General features: G+C 40.8%; 1 protein-coding gene across 3 annotated transcripts in view; it reads left to right on the forward strand.

Annotated features, from left to right (window-relative positions):
- LOC112108240 (cyclin-dependent kinase-like 5) overlaps positions 1-20,398 on the forward strand; it is a 116,143-nt gene that overhangs the window by 44,167 nt on the left and 51,578 nt on the right. For all 3 annotated transcript variants that reach the window (XM_029911099.1, XM_029911100.1, XM_026649775.2), the window contains 5 exons: positions 327-372; positions 2,814-2,950; positions 7,198-7,318; positions 8,734-8,793; positions 12,893-12,983. In XM_029911099.1, the coding sequence (XP_029766959.1) occupies positions 327-372; positions 2,814-2,950; positions 7,198-7,318; positions 8,734-8,793; positions 12,893-12,983 (455 nt within the window). The remainder of the gene's footprint in view (positions 1-326; positions 373-2,813; positions 2,951-7,197; positions 7,319-8,733; positions 8,794-12,892; positions 12,984-20,398) is intronic.

Consider the following 20,398-nt stretch of genomic DNA (forward strand, 5'->3'; position numbering starts at 1 on the left):
CGGAGCAATGGGAGCTGCAGGGGCTCACTCCTTTGAAAACAAGGCCATTCATTTTATGTATCTGAATATGCATTTTTGGTGTCTAACTTAAGAGTTTCATGTTTCGGTGTCTAATCATTGCATATTTGCTGAACATGCTTGTATATTGCAGTTGGCCTAATCATTTAGATTTTTACTAGATTCTGTATTCACTCTTTTTTGCTTTTGTGTGCCTTTTGCAAATGTAAAATGAAAACACTGTATTTAATCTGGATATTTTGTTTGATCCAAGTGCTCAGATAAAAATCTTGCCTTTCTCATCTCCTGTTTTGTTTTTTGTTTTATAGGAGACACATGAAATTGTGGCCATCAAGAAATTCAAAGACAGTGAAGGTAATTGCTTCCTCTGTGATCGTTTGTGTAAATAAACATGTTACGGATACTTGATGAAAATACAAGACCTCACATATGAGAGATGACTTAAAAATGACAGCCTCAGTGATGGTGTGTTAGCTGTACTAGTGTCCTGTGCTTTGATACATTAGCTCCTGTGTGAAGGCTAGACTGTGCCCTTGAACTAGGTAGCCACACAAAGGAATAAACTCCACCTCCCCATCCCCATCCCCACCTTCCTCTCCTGTGCAGCCATATTAGCATTTCCTGGATTATGGCACCAGGCAGAGTGGCAAGAGTAGGGACTGGGGTGTGTACAGGATAAGGAAATGAACAGAGCAAAGGCTCCACCCCCTACTGTCCATGCACTGACCGTCCGAGCTGGCCAGGCACAAGCAGAGGAATAAGCCAAGTGTGAAGTGACTTTCTTCCCCACTGTAGATCAAAGGGGTAGCAGTTGAGAAATTTTTACCCAAAGAGGCATAATTCCTTCCTGGGATGTTGCAGCTATGTCTGACCACTTGTGTTGGCTTAATGGCTCATTATAACCTTCATTATAAAGCTCAAAAATGCCACCCATTAGATTTTGGTAAATATTTCATCTATGCGGTTTGCCATGGGATGTGGCCAATGAAGATGCAATTGGTTGTCACGGATGTATCAGGGAAGTTAAATTTACCTCTGTGTCACTTCATCCAGTGCAAACTCTGACCAACACCAAGATGCCTGGATAATGTATTCAGCAAGTCTTTTAGCTTTGTCATACACAAGTCCTGTTTTATACCTGAAGGAGAAAATACTGGCTGAAATGAATTGTGATTATCCCTATCAAACAAATCACAATATTTCGGAATAGTTTTTCAGAACTGGAGCTGGCTGTTGAAGAGAGAACCCTGTTGTAGAAAACAACCGTCTCTGAGCTCTCCACGGGATGCTTATTCTGCCCAGATTTCAGGAACTAGAATCATAGACTGTCCGGGTTGGAAGGGACCTCAGGAGGTCAATCTAGTCCAACCCCCTGCTCAAAGCAGGACCAATCCCCAGACAGATTTTTGCCCCAGATCCCTAAATGGCCCCTTCAAGGATTGAATTCACAACCCTGGGTTTAGCAGGCCAGTGCTCAAACCATTGAGCTATCCCTCCTCCCCATTGAGTGACTTATAGAACGCATGATTATCTTTTTCTTTTTCTTTCTTTCTTTCTTTTTCTTTCTTTTTGTCAGTAAATGTCACAAATCAACATAAATTTCACCATACATATAAATCAATAAAAACCAAAAAAGCTTTAAACCAAACATCAATATAATCCACTGGAAAAAAAACTGAATGTTGTCAAGCCTAACAGTATGGAAGACAATGGCTGACTGGCTTGCTTTATTTATTTATTATTTTAGTTAACATTTATACTGCATTATTGCCCAGAGGACAACAGCAATGATATCAAGCATGCTAACTTATAGTAAATGACAGTCCCTGTCTTAAAGAGCTTAGACTCTAAATGAAGTCATCTAAGATTGAAATCCTAGACTCCGTAGAACAACCGGTTCAATTCTTTACTACATCAACTTTAGCCCTTCCGCCTTCTGAGATGGATGAATTGAGTATCTGTATCATTAAACACTATATTGAAAGTCTTTTGTGTGAAATGTTTAGAACAGAAATTCTGTGTGCTCTGCTCTGTTTTCCTCCCCATGGCTGGTAGAGATCTATGGTACTTTTCAGAGTGGTATGGGTTTGTCCTTAAATTGTTGGCCAAAAATGGCCCTTTATCCCCACTGGGGTGGGGTGAGGGATATCCAGGGGCGGCTCCAGGCACCAGCGCAGCAAGCACATGCCTGGGGCGGCAAGCCGCAGCGGGCGGCCTGCCAGTCGCTGTGAGGGCGGCAGCCTGGCTGCGTTCGGCAGCATGCCTGCGGGAGGTCCGCTGGTCCCGCGGCTTCGGCGGCAATTCGGCGGCAGGGACGCTGAAGGCCCGGCACCGGCGGACCTCCCGCAGCCATGCCGCCGAAAGCCGCCTGACAGCTGTGCTTGGGGCGGCAAAAAACATAAAGCTGCCCCGGGGATATCAAGTTTACACATGATTGTACAATATTTTCCCTCTTCTGATGCAGAGCCAGCCAAGCAGCAGAGGGAGCCCAAGTTAAATCCTAAACCTTCATAAGTGGTATCAGAGAGAGAGAAGTGTGCAGTGATTATTCTTTGAATGTTTAAAACTAGAGTGCTTGAAGTCCATTATAATAGTTGTATATGTGGACTGGCAGATATAGTTATATTTAGTACCCAAATCACTTAAATAGCTTACAGTTTTTTAGATTGCTTTTTACTGTGAGTGTCCACTGAATTTTGTACATTAGTGTACAGATTGTTAACCTTGATTACTAAGGTTATTGTTGCTTAGTACTAAGTTTTGTTTTACCACACTTACCATTGTTTATATTCTAGAAAATGAAGAAGTCAAAGAAACCACTTTACGAGAGCTTAAAATGCTTCGCACTTTGAAACAGGAAAACATAGTGGAGCTGAAGGAAGCTTTCAGAAGAAGAGGAAAATTATATTTAGTGTTTGAATATGTGGAAAAAGTGAGTTGATCTTTTACATCTCTTTCAGGGCAAAATCATCAAGTAATTTATGAACAATAAATACAGGGATTTGAACTCTAAAAATGAAGCTATTTTAATCTAGGAATGGGAAACCAAGAAATTAAATAAAATCTAAACAGAATGTATATATCTTGTCCCTTCTTCTGCTACGAAAATTACACAAATGACATAAGTAATAATATTTACATAGTACAGTGAAGACACTAAATCAAACAAGCATTATTAGACTGGAATATGTGTCATTTGAGAAAGGGTTGTTTGTCTGTTCTTTTGCCCAAAGGTCCATAAACCAGTTTAATTTGAAGGTTGAATGATTGTCAAGTGTTTACCTCAAGATTCCTTCTATAGTGTGTTTTCCGAAACAGGAACATAGATTGCTTGTCCTCATGTAACTGTTGGTTCTTTCTCTTTCTCCTCTTGTTGTTAAAAATAGGGTTGCTCTTTATTTTTTTTTTTTTTTTTTCCACATAGAAATCTAATCTTTGGAAGACAGTTTGAAATATTTGAAATGAACTAAATTGTAGGACCTCACAAAATCTCCTTATGGCTGACTGACTTAAATTCCTTCTATCCCTGACTGCATCAGAACCCATTACACCTTGATCTGCTTCTCAGGAGAGATAGCCCAGGACAGACTAGTTATCTGCTATTTCTGTAAGCCCTATAGGGCAAGAGTAGGCTGTAGCTCTGTATTCTAGACTCTGGTTTCTGTCTTTTCATTTGAAAAAAAAAAACACTTATTTTTGCTGGAACTTTCATCTGCCCTTGCTTTCTTTCCTAAAATCATAATTTTATGTCCTTCTGGTGCTGTGCTGTGGACCAGCTTGGAACTAGTCCTCCTCAGTTTAATCCCCCTATATCTATATCTATATCTATATCTATATCTATATCTATATCTATATCTATAGTCCTTCCTGCCCGTATTTGTAGCTAACAAGGTGTGCAGTGCTTCCTGTATGAGTATTCATGAGACTCCTAACCATTACCTGCTTGCCTTATCTGAGATTATAAAATGATCATGTGATGTGATCTGAAACATCTAGGGTGAGGTGACACTAAGTCTATATTGCATATTCTGGTTCTTTGTCCATAAGTTTTGTGATGCACTACCTGACAATCAGTTAATTCCTACTGCATTAGTTCCTCTCTAGCCTTAATGTCTGGATTCTAAAGTTCCTGCTTTAATTAACCTGTGCTCTCTATGATCAGTGCAGTCTTCTGTAAGTTAACCGTATGTGTGTATAAAAATATGGATATGGACAATGCTGTATATTTAGTTATATTTGTAGTTATTCACTTTATATAGTTTTTATTAATGCTGACATTGCTAAAACTACTATACCAAAAGTACAGAAGAAAAAGATGAATATTTCAACTGTCTTTTAATAATCACATATTTTGAATTATTAATAAATATCAAGAGAATACAGTAGGTTTCACATGTTTCTATTATTCATTTTCTTCCTGTGTTAGGAAGGAAATGTATTTTTGTGACCCAACATTACTTTTTATTAACGTAAAATTTTATAATCATGAGGGTAGCTGCTATGTATAATTTTTGCTTGATATCATTGCTGTTGTAATTATCATCTCTATTTTCAATTACACTTAGCAGTTTATAAATGATTCTTGCTTTCAGAATGTGTTAAATGAATTCCACAGACCCTTACAGATATTCTTCAGGGCCATGATAAATGTGTAGACATTCTTATATTTTAAGTGAGGCAGAGGGAGAAGAATTGAAGAAAACGTTTTACAGTTAGCCAATTTCTGTTTAGCCTCTCTGCTGGTTGATGAGCACATTTTGTCCTTTAAAGAGTATTATCTCTGCAATACTAAAATCCAGATTACACTAATCCAAATTAACTAGTCTTCTTTTTCCATCATCTCCTTAGCTGATGTTGTCAATAAGCATATAGGATTATGCTTCACTGACTTGATACTGCTATTCTTGTTCAGATTAGAACACTAAGGAATTTACTGTCCTATTTGTCCAGGTTTTTACAGTACCTCCTAGTGAACAGTACTCTTGTCTAAATCCATTAGAGTGTCTTAATAGACATATCTGTAATCATTTGTCCATGTTGTAGATATGGATTTAACAAAACCCATACCCCATATCTTAAATTACTAAATCTATCAATAGATTGAAAAGCATTCAGGTGCCTTTGGAATACTACCACATTTAAAAAAAATACTTTGATTTTAGTGTATGCTTTGTATTTTGTATACATACGTTAAGACAGCTTCCAAAAATAACCTCAAAACTAGATTGTAGAGTAGAAGATAATGTGCACCAAAGGTGAAGTGAAATGCTTTTTTAAATGTTAAAATCTGTGTAAATTCCCAAATCAATAACTGTATACTTTGTGGAAAACAAAATATCCAAAAATGTTTTTTCCATTTTCCAGCACAGGGATCAGAATTTTCTGTTTCCCTTGCAAGCACCATAAGCAGTGATTAACTATTGGTATATGTTCAAGTAATGGTACTTCAGGCTTTTGAGGCTGATGTTTTCATATCCCTCTTCCTACCTTAATGAAACTGTACTCTAGAGAGCAGCTGCTGCCTACCACCCATTCAAATGAGATTTAGCGTAGACTAATCTCTATTGTACATTTCTGCACACAAAGTTGATTGGGAGGTAGCAGGCCTTTGCCAATATAATTGAAATCTCAGACCTTAGCTGCACAAGGGTTTTGTACCAATATAACTATTTTGGTTAGGGGGTCTGATTTTTTTGCCCCCCTACTGAAATAGTTAAATTGGTACAACCATTTAGTGTGGACTAGGGTTACCATCCGTCCGGGTTTCCCCGGACATGTCCGGCTTTTTCAGCCTTAAATGGCCGTCCGGGGGGGATTTCTAATGAAGTAGAAATGTCCGGGATTTCCCCTCCTGCGGAGTGCGGCGCGGCTGATTAGATGCCTGGCCTGATTGAAAGCCGCTCGCAGCCACTAGGGCCTCTAGCAGCCAGAGTCCCTCCCCCTCCCCCACTCCCTCCTTCCCCACAGAGCAGCGCAGAAGTGTTTAGTCCACGTGGAGCCTGCATTTCTCCCTCTGCGGGTGAGCGGGGAGAGCAGGTCAGGTGGCGGCGGCGGGGGGGTGGTGTAGAGGCTGCAGGGGGCGGTGCAGAGGCTGCAGGGTGAGTGGGGAGCAGGGGGCACAGAGGCTGCAGGGGCGGGGGGGTGCAGAGGCTGCAGGGCGAGTGGGGAGCAGGGAGCACAGAGGCTGCAGGGCAGGGGGGTGCAGAGGCTGCAGGGCGAATGGGGAGCAGGGGGCACAGAGGCTGCAGGGGCGGGGGGGTGCAGAGGCTGCAGGGTGAGGAGGAGCAGGGCAGGCAAGCAAGGGCATAGGGGCTGCGGGGCGAGTGGGGAGCAGGGAAGCACTTAGCAACCCCCAACCAAGATCAGAGCGGGAGGGAGGAGGGGGAATGCGGGGTGCTCAGAGGAGGGGGCAGAGTTGGGGCAGGGACTTTGGGGAAGGGGTTGGAATGGGGGCGGAGAAGGGGTGGGGTTGGGGCGGGGCCGGGGGCAGGGAAGGGGCGGAGTTGGGGCAGGGCCGAGGGCGGGACCGGGGCCCCGTGGAGTGTCCTCTTTTTTAAATGTTTGAATATGGTAACCCTAGTGTGGACACAGTTATGTCAGTGTAAATGTAAATTCTGTAAATGTGCCTTATACTGCTACAGTTTATTTTCCCTTCCCTATGGGAATAGGTAGCTATATGGGTATAGTTAAAGCAGTGTAATTTTGTGTGTAGACAAGGCCTTAGTATGTGAAACTGGTACAGCTGGCTGAAAAGTTTAGGAAGCACTGGCATAAACTATTGCAGGGTATTTAGTAAAATGCTCTGCTTTAGAGAAATGTTCATGTTGTCACACCATGCAGGGGAATTCTGTTCTAAGCAATTATTTGTAAATAAAATGAGCTCATACTGAATATTTTTTAGCAGTTTAAATCTATAAGTCTGCTAATTATTTCGGGGTTTAAGCAGTTATATTTTAACAAGAGCCTTTTAGTTTACCTTTACAGAAGATGGTATTCACTACTAGATTTTTGTCTAGAATGAAAGCCGGCTATATATGGCTAGATTATGGCCCTTGGATATTAAACTGCTGGTTTGCGGAGCTAGATTTACTGGCATAGTTATGGTACTTTAGTATGTTAGAATCATATTATGGGTCAAGCTACTTTTAGCAATTAATATCTATATTTTAAACATTTTAGAATATGCTTGAATTGCTAGAAGAAATGCCAAATGGAGTTCCACCTGAAAAAGTAAAAAGCTATATCTACCAATTAATCAAAGCGATTCACTGGTGTCATAAGAATGACATTGTTCATAGAGGTAAGTGTATATAGCTTTTCACATGGAAATGAACCCCTTGTAGTAATTTTCTTTTTTATAGGGAAAAGCACTACAGCTTGTAAATATTATCATAAATGTGTTTGGATTTACTTTAAACAAAAAGTTTCTGTTAAAACAAACCATATTTAAGTGGGTATAGAAAAATTATTTCAATTTAGCTAAGCCCTGAAGTCATCTTAAATGACTTCAGATACTACTATATTACCAGGGGTGGCTCCAGGCACCAGCACATCAAGCGTGTGCCTGGGGTGGCAAGCCGCAGTCAGGCTGCCTTCGGAGGCATGCCTGCAGGAGGTCCGCCGGTCCCGCGGTTTCAGCGGCAATTTGGCGGCTGGTACGCCGAAGGCGCGGGAGCCTGACTGCCGTGCTTGGCGCGGCAAAATACATAGAGCCGCGCCTGCATATAACTACCTATGCAGACAGACTTCTCTTCAAACAAGACTGCTAAAGTTTCTCCCTAGAAGCCACCAAAAGCATGGGATCCCTAAGACTACTTTAAAATATTGTTCATCAATATAATAGGCTGCTGTCTCCTGGGTATCATTAGAGACAAAATTGTACCATTTGCATAATGAGACAAAATTACAATGGAGACCTTGCCAAAGGAAAAGGAATTATGAAAATGTTTATTAAGACTCACATTTTCCCCTCTTGCTCTTTACTCTTTATTATTTGTGTAACACATACTGTAAGGTGTGACTTTATCTAATTTTATTATGTTCTTACTTTATAAAGCCGTGTTTTCCAGTGTGGTTCCACAAGGTGTTTTTTTTTTCCCCCAATGGATGATTTCAATATGTAATGGAATACAAATAGAGAACAAAATGACTTACAAATGAAATTAAACAAAATACAGGGGAGAGAGCTTTTCTCAAGTACATTGTAAAAATGTAACTACTGTATACAGGTTGCATGTACTCAATAGGTACTATACAAAATGTATCTGAGTAAACAATACGTTTATGAAACTAGAGCAAAAATATTTCTAGAAGACAAACACAATGAGCCCCAGAAGGTAATTTTAAGTGTACAAATATTGAGCTTATATATCCTACATTTTGCTAATAAACTGGGTAATTAAATGACATTTCCACATGCACAAGTTGATTTTGTGCCCTTGCATAAGTGCAAGTGCAGATTTACTCTTCCCATGTTTCTTCTGAGAAATTTTTAAAAAGAAACCACAATACAGAAGCTATGAATTCTACATCTTTAGAAAAGTACAGGATTGTTTGAAAATTAGTTCTACAGATTACAAGTACTTTCTACTATGGTCTATTTTTGTTATCACTGTCTGAATAACTGTAATTCTCTTACAATTAAATAAGTTGAAAATTAAAAATGGACGTTAGGAACTGTCTTACTTTTTTTTTTCTCTTACTCTGATATTTCAGATATCAAACCAGAAAATCTCTTAATAAGCCACTGTGATGTTCTGAAGCTGTGTGACTTTGGTAAGTTGCTTACTTTTTATTTTTTGAAAGAAGCACTTTTTACCTTAAAAATTCCACATTGTTTATCTACAAGTTCTCCAGCATGTGTATTTTGAGCACATTTTAGCGGTCAGTATTCATTATGTTCATATTTCTGGGTAGCACATTAATTTGTAAAGATCTCCTAACCTTTGATTTGGACCGGTTGTTAAGTATGTTTTTAAATATACTCATTCTATAAATAAAATATGGTTCCCAAAGATTGGTTGACATATTCCTATAATATTCATTTTCTTTTCAACTATTGGCAGAGATTTCCTTATGTGCAGTTCAGAAGATGACTCAAGTATGAGGCATGCTTAACTGTGTGGACCTATTTGGCCTACACATCAGTAATTTTTCATTACTCTTTGTTGTATCATAAATAATTTAGTATGTTGAATAAGTATTAGTTTACTGTATATAAATGTTTTTTGTGGACTGCCTGACATACATGAAATAGTACACCATATTACAAGATTCTATACATGTCTTTAGGCTTGAAAGAAGAAAAAGTATGATATTGTATTTGAGAAACCATATGCGATCATATAATTAAAGACTGCACTGTAATACATGTGCCCAGGAGACAGACTTATGGTCATGTGCAACTTTAAGTATGGCATTTCCTGACTTGTGAGTGCTTAATTATGCCTCTTTAGGCTCTAATTCTGCAAAGCCTTAAGTACTTGAGCAACTTTACACACGTGAGTAGTCTCTATTGAGCCCCAGTCAAGATCAGGCCCCGTTTTGCTGGGTGCTTTATTACCACAGAGTAAAACACTGTTATGTCCATAACGAGTTCACAATTTCGTTAACCCAGTCAAATGAAAACCAATTTTACAGGAGTACTCGAGGGCATTCCTTGGTGAGGGCTATTTCCATGCCAGTTGCCAATCAAACCTCTTTAATTTTGGCCAAGAGGAGGAGCTGTTCAGAAAACAAAACTGCAAAAAAACCCACAAACCATTTTTGCTTAAACATGCTTTCACAGGCAGCAAGTCTCTTTTTAAAGGGAGATGGGTCCTAGCCTTATTTATGACACACAGCTTGCCTCCCCAAGTTGAGAAAATGAATGTTAATGATCTGGAGGATGGCGTGGATTGCACTCTCGGCAAGTTTGCAGATGACACTAAACTGGGAGGAGTGGTAGATACGCTGGAGGGTAGGGACAGGATACAGAGGGACCTAGACAAATTAGAGGATTGGGCCAAAAGAAACCTGATGAGGTTCAACAAGGACAAGTGCAGAGTCCTGCACCTAGGACGGAAGAATCCCGTGCACTGTTACAGACTAGGGACCGAATGGCTAGGAAGCAGTTCTGCAGAAAAGGACCTAGGGGTTAGAGTGGATGAGAAGCTGGATATGAGTCAACAGTGTGCCCTTGTTGCCAAGAAGGCTAACGGCATTTTGGGCTGTATACGTAGGGGCATTGCCAGCAGATTGAGGGACGTGATCATTCCCCTCTATTCGACATTGGTGAGGCCTTATCTGGAGTACTGTGTCCAGTTTTGGGCCCCACACTACAAGAAGGATGTGGAAAAATTGGAAAGAGTCCAACAGAGGGCAACAAAAATGATTAGGGGGCTGGAGCACATGACTTATGAGGAGAGGCTGAGGGAACTGGGATTGTTTAGTCTGTAGAAGAGAAGAATGAGGGGGGATTTGATAGCTGCTTTCAACTACCTGAAAGGGGGTTCCAAAGAGGATGGATCTAGACTGTTCTCAGTGATACCTGATGACAGAACAAGGAGTAATGGTCTCAAGTTGCAGTTGGGGAGGTTTAGGTTGGATATTAGGAAAAACTTTTTCACTAGGAGGGTGGTGAAGCACTGAAATGGGTTACCTAGGGAGGTGGTGGAATCTCCTTCCTTAGAGGTTTTTAAGGTCAGGCTTGACAAAGCCCTGGCTGGGATGATTTAGTTGGGAATTGGTCCTGCTTTGAGCAGGGGGTTGGACTAGATGACCTCCTGAGGTCCCTTCCAACCCTGATATTCTATGATTCTATGTGACAAATGGGTCACATGGCTAAATCAGGCATCTGGGTCATAAAAGAGATCCCTGCAGAGAGCCAGAAGAGGCCTTGGGTCCTCCACAGAGAGACTTCAGATAGGGAGTGGCTGCTTGATAGGGAGCAGAATGATGGTGCGAGCAGCCCTACGCAAAGGCTCTTCTTAGCTCCTAGGGACAGGGCGTGAGCTGTTCTGAGACCCTGTTCCAACCAGCAAGGCTGAAGTGTAGGAACATTTGGCTGAAGGAAAAGCCAGGGAGTTTTAGGGAGTTTTGTTTTCCCATTTGAATTTTGTGAGTAAACCAGATCTCTAGGGGTGTTATTGCACACATGAAAGCCTTTGTGAATTACTGAGAGGGGAAATTGGAGCAGCGGCTAGCGTGAGCCAAGACTGGATAGGCAACAGACACTACACGTTCCAACAAATGATGAGCCCAGAAATCTTCAGTCAAAATTGAAGTGTCTCAATTAAGCTCAATTTATTTTACACCAGAAAGGAATTCATAGACCTGAAAGGATGGAACAGTTTTGTAGGGAAATGAAAATCCAAGCAAATCTGTTCATATTTTGGTTGATAGCTTTGCCACTAAGAGACTGATAATGATGAAGCCTGGCTTGTCTCAAGCAATTATGCTACTTCATATAGTCTGTAAGCACAGTGATTTTATTTCCCATAAGTAGTGGCCAGACTTTACCTACATTAAGTAGAAAAGAAAGCCATACCATAATGCACCTACAGTACCTAATCCCTTTCATGCTAACTCTTCTTTTTTTTTTTATTTTTTTTTTTATTTATATAGGATAACATGCTTGGAATTTTGCTTTGTATTTCAGGTTTGGTTGAACTGAAATCACAAAGGAAAGCTTATTTGATTTTGCTTAATTTGGAATTAGTTACAGTAGCTTCACTCAGTTTTACTACAAAGAGACAATATTAGACTAGGATCGGCATAGTCAATAGACAGACTGGAAGCCAAATCTGGACCACCAGATGCTTTTGAACAGACCCAACATCTTTTTATTTACTTATTATTATCTTTATTGTTGTTGTTTGTTTGTTTTTAGTACTGTCTCTGGAGTCTGGATCTTGACTATGTCTTGGCCAAGAAATTTTGACCTTGACCAAAAAAATTGATTACCCCTGGACTAGATTAAGCCATTACTTAATACAACCAATTCCAGTAAGCACGCTTTTATTGCACTTTGTAACCATATAGGTTTCAAGCACATATTGTCCTTCTTTCTTTAGACTTGAATTTAAAGGTGTGATGTTAGATAATACATGCAAATTAATACATAGTAAATGTCTAGTGTAGACAAAGCTACAGATAGGAAGCCAGTGTTGTGTGCTGAGCATCGTATGAAGTGTTTGTCCTGGTCTTTGATGGCTGCTGCAGGCCTTTGTTCTGGCCTTTGATGGGTTGTAGTTTTTGGGTGGTAGTTATATTCAACCCAGTAAGTTGTAGTAGTCTAACATGAAGGTGACCAATGCATGAATCTGTATGGCTAGGTTCTCATGTGAAAGGAGTAGATGGAGTCGTTTGGCCAGTCAAAGACAGAAGACCTTCCTTACCATATTTGTAATCTGTGTGTCTAGAAGCAGCACTTATTGGTGAGCCCACTACTCATGGAGTATGTTAGAGCGCTAACTTTCTTCTACAGATACATATCTTTTCCTGCTGCATATGGGATTTCACAATAAGACTTAGTACCTAAATTTGAATATAGCTAGTGCAACCTCCTCAGAGGCCGTTTAAACAATTCAACAATGTTCCATGCTGGTGAAGACCCAAAAGCATAGACCTCTGTGGGACAGACGCCAGTTGAACTTGTTAGTGAAGCAGAAACACACATTTTCACCAATGCATGAACATATGCATATATTTAAGAAACAATAGGGTAACAATGAAATATGTAATACTAATCAGTTATACTTAATACTTATTTAAGGCATTCATTTTAAATCAGATGATACGAAAAATTGATTTGACCTTTAATACAATAATCAATAGTAGTATGTAAATCTTCATTTAGGTGGAGACATAATATTTTGTATTATCTTTTTTGCAGGCTTTGCTCGGAATCTATCAGAAGGAAGCAATGCAAACTATACAGAATATGTGGCCACCAGGTGGTACCGTTCACCTGAACTCTTGCTTGGGTAAGTACACTTTCCAGAAGTAATAGCTCTGAGATCTAAATCTTGTATGATCCAATGCATTTACTCAAGTACTTTTGTGAGGATCAACCATTGGATATGGTAGTTGGTTAATAAATTGATTTAATTATGTCTCATTAATTACTTTGGATTATGCTTCTTGTAAGGTGGCTTGATGTTATGATATGATAGCATATTTTGAACAAATTGCTATCTTGATTCAGGTTTACATATTAGTAAATTATCATAACTATGTTTTAAACCATCTCTTTATTTTTTTTTTAAAAGGGTATTTAGTGCTTGTGAAAGGTGCTGGATTAACAGACCTGGAGTGTGAAATGTTTTGTTAGCCACAGAATGGATACAGCACAGACAGTGCTCCACGCTGCATTGCTAACACTCCTCACCCTTAGAGGGATCCCACCACTCTGGCTTGAGAGTGTACTTCAGTCTCCATTTCATCTTTGCCATCTCTGCAGAGATGGCTAATAAGCAAGGTGTCAGTTTTAAGGGTGTCTTTTTGTTGGCCAGGAGGACATATGTCCATGTGGCAGGCCATCGGTTCATTTCACATAAGGTTCTGTAATGTGATGTGAAAGAGTTAATATGGGCCTGAGAGGTCAATTAACCTGCCTGCAACACCTGAAAGGTGGGCCAGGATTAATTAGAAATAGCTAGGGGAGAGCAGGGCTGGTTTCAATAAAAAGGACATCTGGGGAGAAGAATCCTAGAGGGAACTCCTCCACTCCTCTATTGTGAGAAGCAGCCTGAAGGAAGGCTGAGAAGGAAAAAGGGGAGACCAGACAAGCTTCTCCGGAGGTGAGCCTGGAGGCTGAGCTGGAGCCTGCCTGAGCCCCTGAATAAGGAGGGGAGTGGACCAACCCCTGTATTGTGGGGTCAATTAAGGCACAGACAGTCTAAAGCAGCAGACACATGCCTGTGACAAGGTGGCTGCCAGCTGAGCCTAGTTGAGCTGTAGGTTTGGTTTTTGTATATGTTACTGTAGGACTTTCCGGCCCCGGAAGAGGCCGGGTTCTACCAAGTGGTCTGGCCTGAGGGTCAGAATACTCCTATGGCAGAATAAGGTCAAAAGACAGTGGAGGAAACTTGAGGCAAAAGTTGCTGTCTCATCACAGCCAGTCAGGAGGCCGATTGAGGCAACAACTTTGCCACAGGCACTGAGCAGCCAGAGCGCAAGTAATAGTTCTTCTTTGAGTTGTTCACACATGTATTCAGCTCAGGTGCACGCAACCAGAGCTGGAGAGTTTTCTGTAGCAGCACGCATGCCCTATGCCTCCTTGTGGCCTCAGCCAAGTCCATTTAGAGGTGGTGCCGCCCCAACCCCCCTCAGTTCCATCTCACCACCTGTGGCCTGAGTTGCAGCTCCCGGTCAGGTTTATCTTGCGGTTACTGTGCAATTAGCAATTTTTTCCTATATTTGCTTTTACAGTTTGTTCTTTATAGTTAGTTATAGTTTCGCAGTAGTACCCATTAGTTAGTATTCGTTTAGATTGTATTAGGAGAGAGATCAATGGTGTGCCTTCACCAGGCTTCAAACATTATTCGTTGTGTGGGGTAGCTATCCCGATCAGTGATACCCACCTGAGCTACCTCTTATACCTTGGTGATGGGCATATCAAAGAGAGGTGCGGTATTTGTTTTTGTTTAAAAAAACCCCAGCTCTCTAGAGAGACTCACTTCAAGTAGCACCTCATGGAGTAGGTGGCATGATCTGCTTCGGCACCGGGGCCTTCAGCATCCAGCCCCACAACCAGCCTCTGAGGTAGCAATGATCTCGGACAGGCCCTTGAACTCAGACTCTCCTTCTCCTGTATAGATTTTCTATGAACAAGAACCCATAAAAACGGACAGGAACCATTCCAAGTCCAAAAGAGTCCCCTCTACATCAAGAGGGGACTCCAAACATCACCGGCATTCTCCCAGTGCCCAGGGTAGAGCAAGGCCTTCATCCCATGGCTCCCTGATACCATGATGGGATGCTACGAGTGCCACTACTTCTGATTAAATTCTTCCTCCCAGCTGATCTGGCTCATAATTGTTTTCAGCTTTGTGAAATCGGCCCTATTAAAGCACCAAATATATATATTAACAGTCTGGACTTTATTCTGCTTGCACATTATAAATGTGATCAAGTCATGATCATTTGTATCTAAAGTACCTTTAATTTTCAGTTCTGTGGGCAATTCATTTTTATCTGTTAAGACAAGGTCTAATAAAGAATTTCCCTATTTTGGCTGCAACACTTTCTGAGTTAGGAAATTGGCACCTGTAATGTTCAGAAATTCCAAGGCAGTTTTAGAACTGTCATGCAGATTGAAGTCCCCCATGATCTCACAGTTTTTTCCCCTACACACTGCAGGTAGGTGTGTAAGGTGGCAGTCATCCTGTTCCCTAGTGTGATTTGGTGGTCTATAGCAGACACTAACTAGTACCCCATCTTGTATTTTATCTGTTAGGGCATTGATCCATAAGCATTCAAGATAATTTTCTTCTGAGTTATCAGTGACCCGGAAACACGTAATGCCATTTTTTACGTAGAATGCTACTCCCCAACCCCTTTTGTCCATTCAATCCTTCTTAATTGGGTTTTAACCATTGATTTTAATGTTTCAATCATAGGAATCATCTCACCAGGTTTCAGTAATAGCCACCAGATTGAATTTATGCTCCTAAATTCCTCTTGTTTGTTACTCAGGCAATTAAAGAATTTCTTCCCTTCATGTCCTTTGGTTCCTTGATTAAGTTTCTTCTGAACATCTCAATATTGTTCTGAGTGATCATATCTTCTCTCCACTTTTGCCATTAGTTTAACGCCCTCCTGACTGTTCTAGCCAGCCTGTCCCCAAGGAGATTGGTTCCCCTTCTACGGAGTTGGAGGCCATCTAAACTATACAGCCCCCTCTCTGTATAGATGGACCAATGTTCCATAAAGTGAAAATCCTCCACAGTTAGGTTCACTTCCAGAATCTTCTGCCGTCTGTCTTGCTTTGCTCGTGAGGTAGGAAGGATCTCAGAGAAGATGACTTGGATCTTCATGTGGCAGTGCTACCAAGCCACAGGAAGTTCCAGAGATTTGTTATTTGGACTCAACGTTATCAGTACAGGGTGCTTCTCTTCAGAATGGCCTTGGCCCTACATGTATTTACCAAGTGGTGGCTGCCCATGTGGGGAAGAAAGGGATTCACATCTTCCCTTACACAGATGTTTGGTTAGTTTGGGGCAAATCAGAAACCAAAGCTCTCCACATTCAAGTCATCCCCTATCTCTTTGATCATCTGGGTCTCGTTAAATAGAGAAAATCCATGTTACTTCAGACACAAATCATGTTCATTGGGGTCCTACTTAATTCTACAAAATCAATGCCCTTTTTTTCTCAAGAGAGGTTTCAAGTAATTTACCAACTTTGTCCCTTAAATTCCACCTAACCACTATGGTCTGGATACGTTTGAGATTCTTGGGCCACATGTCTTCATCCGCTTACGTACTACTACGTGGAAGGCTGCATGTGCACATTCTCCATGGTTGGCTAAAGTCTATTGACCAAACTTCCATTTGCTAGACAAGTGGCCAGGGTTCCTCCAATGGTTCTGAGATCACTGGAATGGTGGCAGGATCATAATAATGTTTGCAGAAGCATTCCCTTTCCCCCATCCCCAATGATGACCATAGTTATGGATGCTTCAAAGTCAGATTGGGAGGCACATTTGGAGTCCTTGCAAGTCCAGGAGGTATGGACAGAATGAGAGGCATCTCTGAACATCAACATGCTTGAGCTCTGAGCAGTTTTCACTACCTGCCACGCCTTCCTTCCCCATGTCCAAGGTCTGTCTGGATTCTCATGGACAATAGGACCATGATGTATGATGTGAACAGACAAGGGAGGGCTTGGTCCAATCAACTCTGTCAAAAGATGATGAAGCTGTGGTACTTTTGCATTAGGGAAAGTATCTCCCTGATGGCTACTTACTCACTGGGTTCTCAGAATCATTTGGCCAAAATCATGTCAGCAGATTCCTTTACTGCAATCACAAGTGGTTCCTCAACAGTAGAGTATGGAGGATCATTTTCAGAACTGCGGTTATCCCATCATTCAATCTGTTTGCTATATGACCCAAAAAGAAATGCCATCAGTTTTGTTTTCGGGCAGGTCTCAGTCTGGACTCAATAACTGATGCTTTCTTGCTGCAGTGTGGCCCGGACCTCATGTATGTGTTTCCTCAACCCCCTCCCATTCATCAGGTCATTCTCAAGTTGAAGCAGGACCAAGCCAGGATAATACTCATTGCTTTGGGTTGGCTGAGGCAGTGCTGATTTTTGGACCTCCACAGCCTCGGTCTAACCTCTACCACCTGTACCAGACCTGTTGTTACAACATCACATTTGGATTTGGCACTCGATCCCAAGCAGCCCGAGCATTGTGACATGGCTGTTGAATGGCTAGATGAAGTAAATAAGGCTTCTTTGAGTGTAGTCCAACACATCCTGCTTAGTAGTGGAAAGCAATCTACAAGGTTCACTTACTTGGCTAAATATAAGAGATTTTCAACCTAGTCAGCTGGCAGAAGTATTCAGCCATTGTTTGCTAAGATTCAGGCCATTGTGGAGTACTTATTGCGTCTTCAGACGAGAGAGCCATTCGTCTTCCAATGGATGGAAAGTCAGTATTTTCTAATCCAATTGTAGTTAGATTCCTCAAAGGTATTATTTGTCTCTAATGCCCCTGTAAAAAATGCTGTTCCCGTTTGGGACTTAAGCACAGTGTTGACAGCCATTTCAGCCTTTAGCTCAGTGGTTTTCAACCTTTTTTTTCATTTGCGGATCCCTAAAAATTTTGAATGGCGGTGCAGACCCCCCTCCCTTTGGAAATCTTAGACATAGTATGCGGACCCCCAGGGGTCCGCGGACCACAGTTTGAAAACCACTGCTCTAGCTAATTGCTCTCTAGCTCGCCTTTCTCAGAGGATTGCTTTTCTTGTTGCACTACTATCAGCCAGAACAGTGGGAGAACACATACTGATGGCAGGCCCTCCATACGTGCAGTTCGTCAAAGATAAAGTGCCCTTAAGACCACATCCAAAGATTTTGATGAAAGTTGTATTGGCCTATCATCTAAACCAAATGATATACTTACCTGTATTTTTTTCTTAAACCACTCCAGTAGGGATGAACAGAATTTTCATGCATTAGATGTGATATGAGCACAGGCATTCTGTTTAGATAGAATTAAGCCTTTTTGAGCATCTCCTCTCCCCTTTGTTTCTCATAGCAGTAGAATGAAAGGCCAGGAAGTTTCAGCACAGACTAGGTGAACTACAGCATGCGCTACAACAGCCTAAGGGGTAGTGGACGTAAGAATGGCCATACTTGGTCAAACTAATGGTCCATCTAGCCCAGTATCCTGTCTTCTGACAGTGGCCAGTGCCAGATGCCTCAGAGTGAATGAACAGAACAGGGCAATTTATCGAGTGACCTTCCCTCACTGGAAAAACTGCTAGCTTGTTCCGCAAGAGTGTGAGCTACTTCTGTAGCCTTCTTACAAGACACTTCTATTTTGGACATCTATAGGGCTCCATACATACCTTTATTCAACATTATACTATCACAGCTGCTTCCAGATCTGATGCAAGCTTTGGAAAAATTGTTTTGCAGTTGCTATTCAGGTAGGCTCTGAACTTCTTGGTAGTCACTGAATCATGGGCGGTTAGGTGAACGCGCCCTTAGATGCTCAAATACAGTCGTGATGCATTCTCTAGAAAACCCCATATTTAAAAAGAGAAAAGAAATCTCAGATGTATCTATTGCAGTCTTTCCTTTACCATCCGTTTCTGCTGAAAGTTTCCTATATTTAAGGTGAATAAAGCATGTTAGTATGATCAAATTATGCTATTATCTATATGTGCTGTATGTTCTACAAGTACAGAGATTTGGTCACTATAGGGTCTGATTCTGGGAGTTGCTGAGCACACACAACTCCCAATACGCTAAATGAGAGTTGCAAGTATTCAGTACCACCAAAAAACAGATCATCTTATTGGAAACATTTGTTGAACTTTTATAAGTAGATAGTAGAAATTTCTTGTATATGTCAAAATTGAAACAGTCATTACCCTTTTAATAAATTCATCCCACTATTTCCAGCGCTGTGCTGACATCATTACTGTAGGACTTTTGTTACTGGTGCACAGTGACAGTGGCATAATAAATTATTATATGCACAATGGTTGTCATTAAACAAAACTAGAGAAATATCAGTTTGTCAGCTTGTAGAGATATATTATCAAGATTCTATTAAAGTGCTGCATGTAATAAAAAGTTACAAAAGAGAATAAACAGTGGCTTTTTAGTTATATAACATGAGGGATTGGGTTTTTTTTTAATAAGTCTTTGTACATTAGTAAGTAGGCTCATAAAGGAAGAAGGTGATGAAGTGTAACTTTTGACAGTAATATACTGTGCATTCTTAATGTAAATTCACCCTTAATTTTCAAAAGTGTTCTGCTATCACAGGAAAATACAGCATAAAGTCTTGGTGCACAATATAGACATAAACTTTGATTAGCTAGTACAGAAGAGAGTATTGATTACAAATGTGTTTGACACTGTGATGTCTTTAGCTATTTCTGATACTTCATTTTAAAGTTAGGTTTTTATTGGCGCAATGTAATGTGTGTTCCTCTGCTGCACAGAATATGGCTGCAATAGTAAATATTTGTACTCTTTAAAACCGTGGAGAATATTATAATTTTAAAGAGGCTTATGTGTTCATTTAATCTGTGTGCATAAAAAGTGAAAGTACTTAACTTTTTCGTAAGGGGAAGGAAACATTATTGTACAGTATCCAATTAATACATTATCCAAAATCTACTTACTTTAAAGAGCTTCAGGTAACTTTTAGTGAAGTACATTTGTACCTTTTGGGGGTTATAAATTATTGACAAATACTAGCTTGTTTAAAGACATACCGTCCTGAGAGACCAATTGAATTAGTGTCTGAAAGCATAATCTGCATTCTGTGCAGTGAGGGACTGTTATACTTCCTTTTTATTCACTGTGGGTAGGCCTGTTGGTCTGTGTAATGTGTAGGAGTTCTTTCTCTTATACAGGCTCACCATGCCTACATTGTTTCCTCTGTTCTGCAGTTTGAGGAGGCAGGACCTCACCTGTCAGTCAGCTGGTGGAGGTTTGACTTATGCTTTTGGAAAATGTCCTAGTTTAATCTGCTGCTTTATTGCAGATGGGCAATTTTTCAGACCTCTTGACCTACAGCACACAATGAAAAATCTGTTAAACTGCCAGTCTGGGTCCAGAATTTTTCTTCTCATTGCTCGTGTTTGCAAGGAAGATAAATTGTTACTGACTTACAGGGGGGTTTAGCTCATTTTCCAGCTGTAGACGAA

The sequence above is a fragment of the Terrapene carolina genome, unplaced genomic scaffold, assembly GCF_002925995.2.
Source record: "Terrapene carolina triunguis isolate 2854851 unplaced genomic scaffold, T_m_triunguis-2.0 Scaffold23, whole genome shotgun sequence".
Lineage (NCBI taxonomy): Eukaryota > Metazoa > Chordata > Testudines > Emydidae > Terrapene > Terrapene triunguis.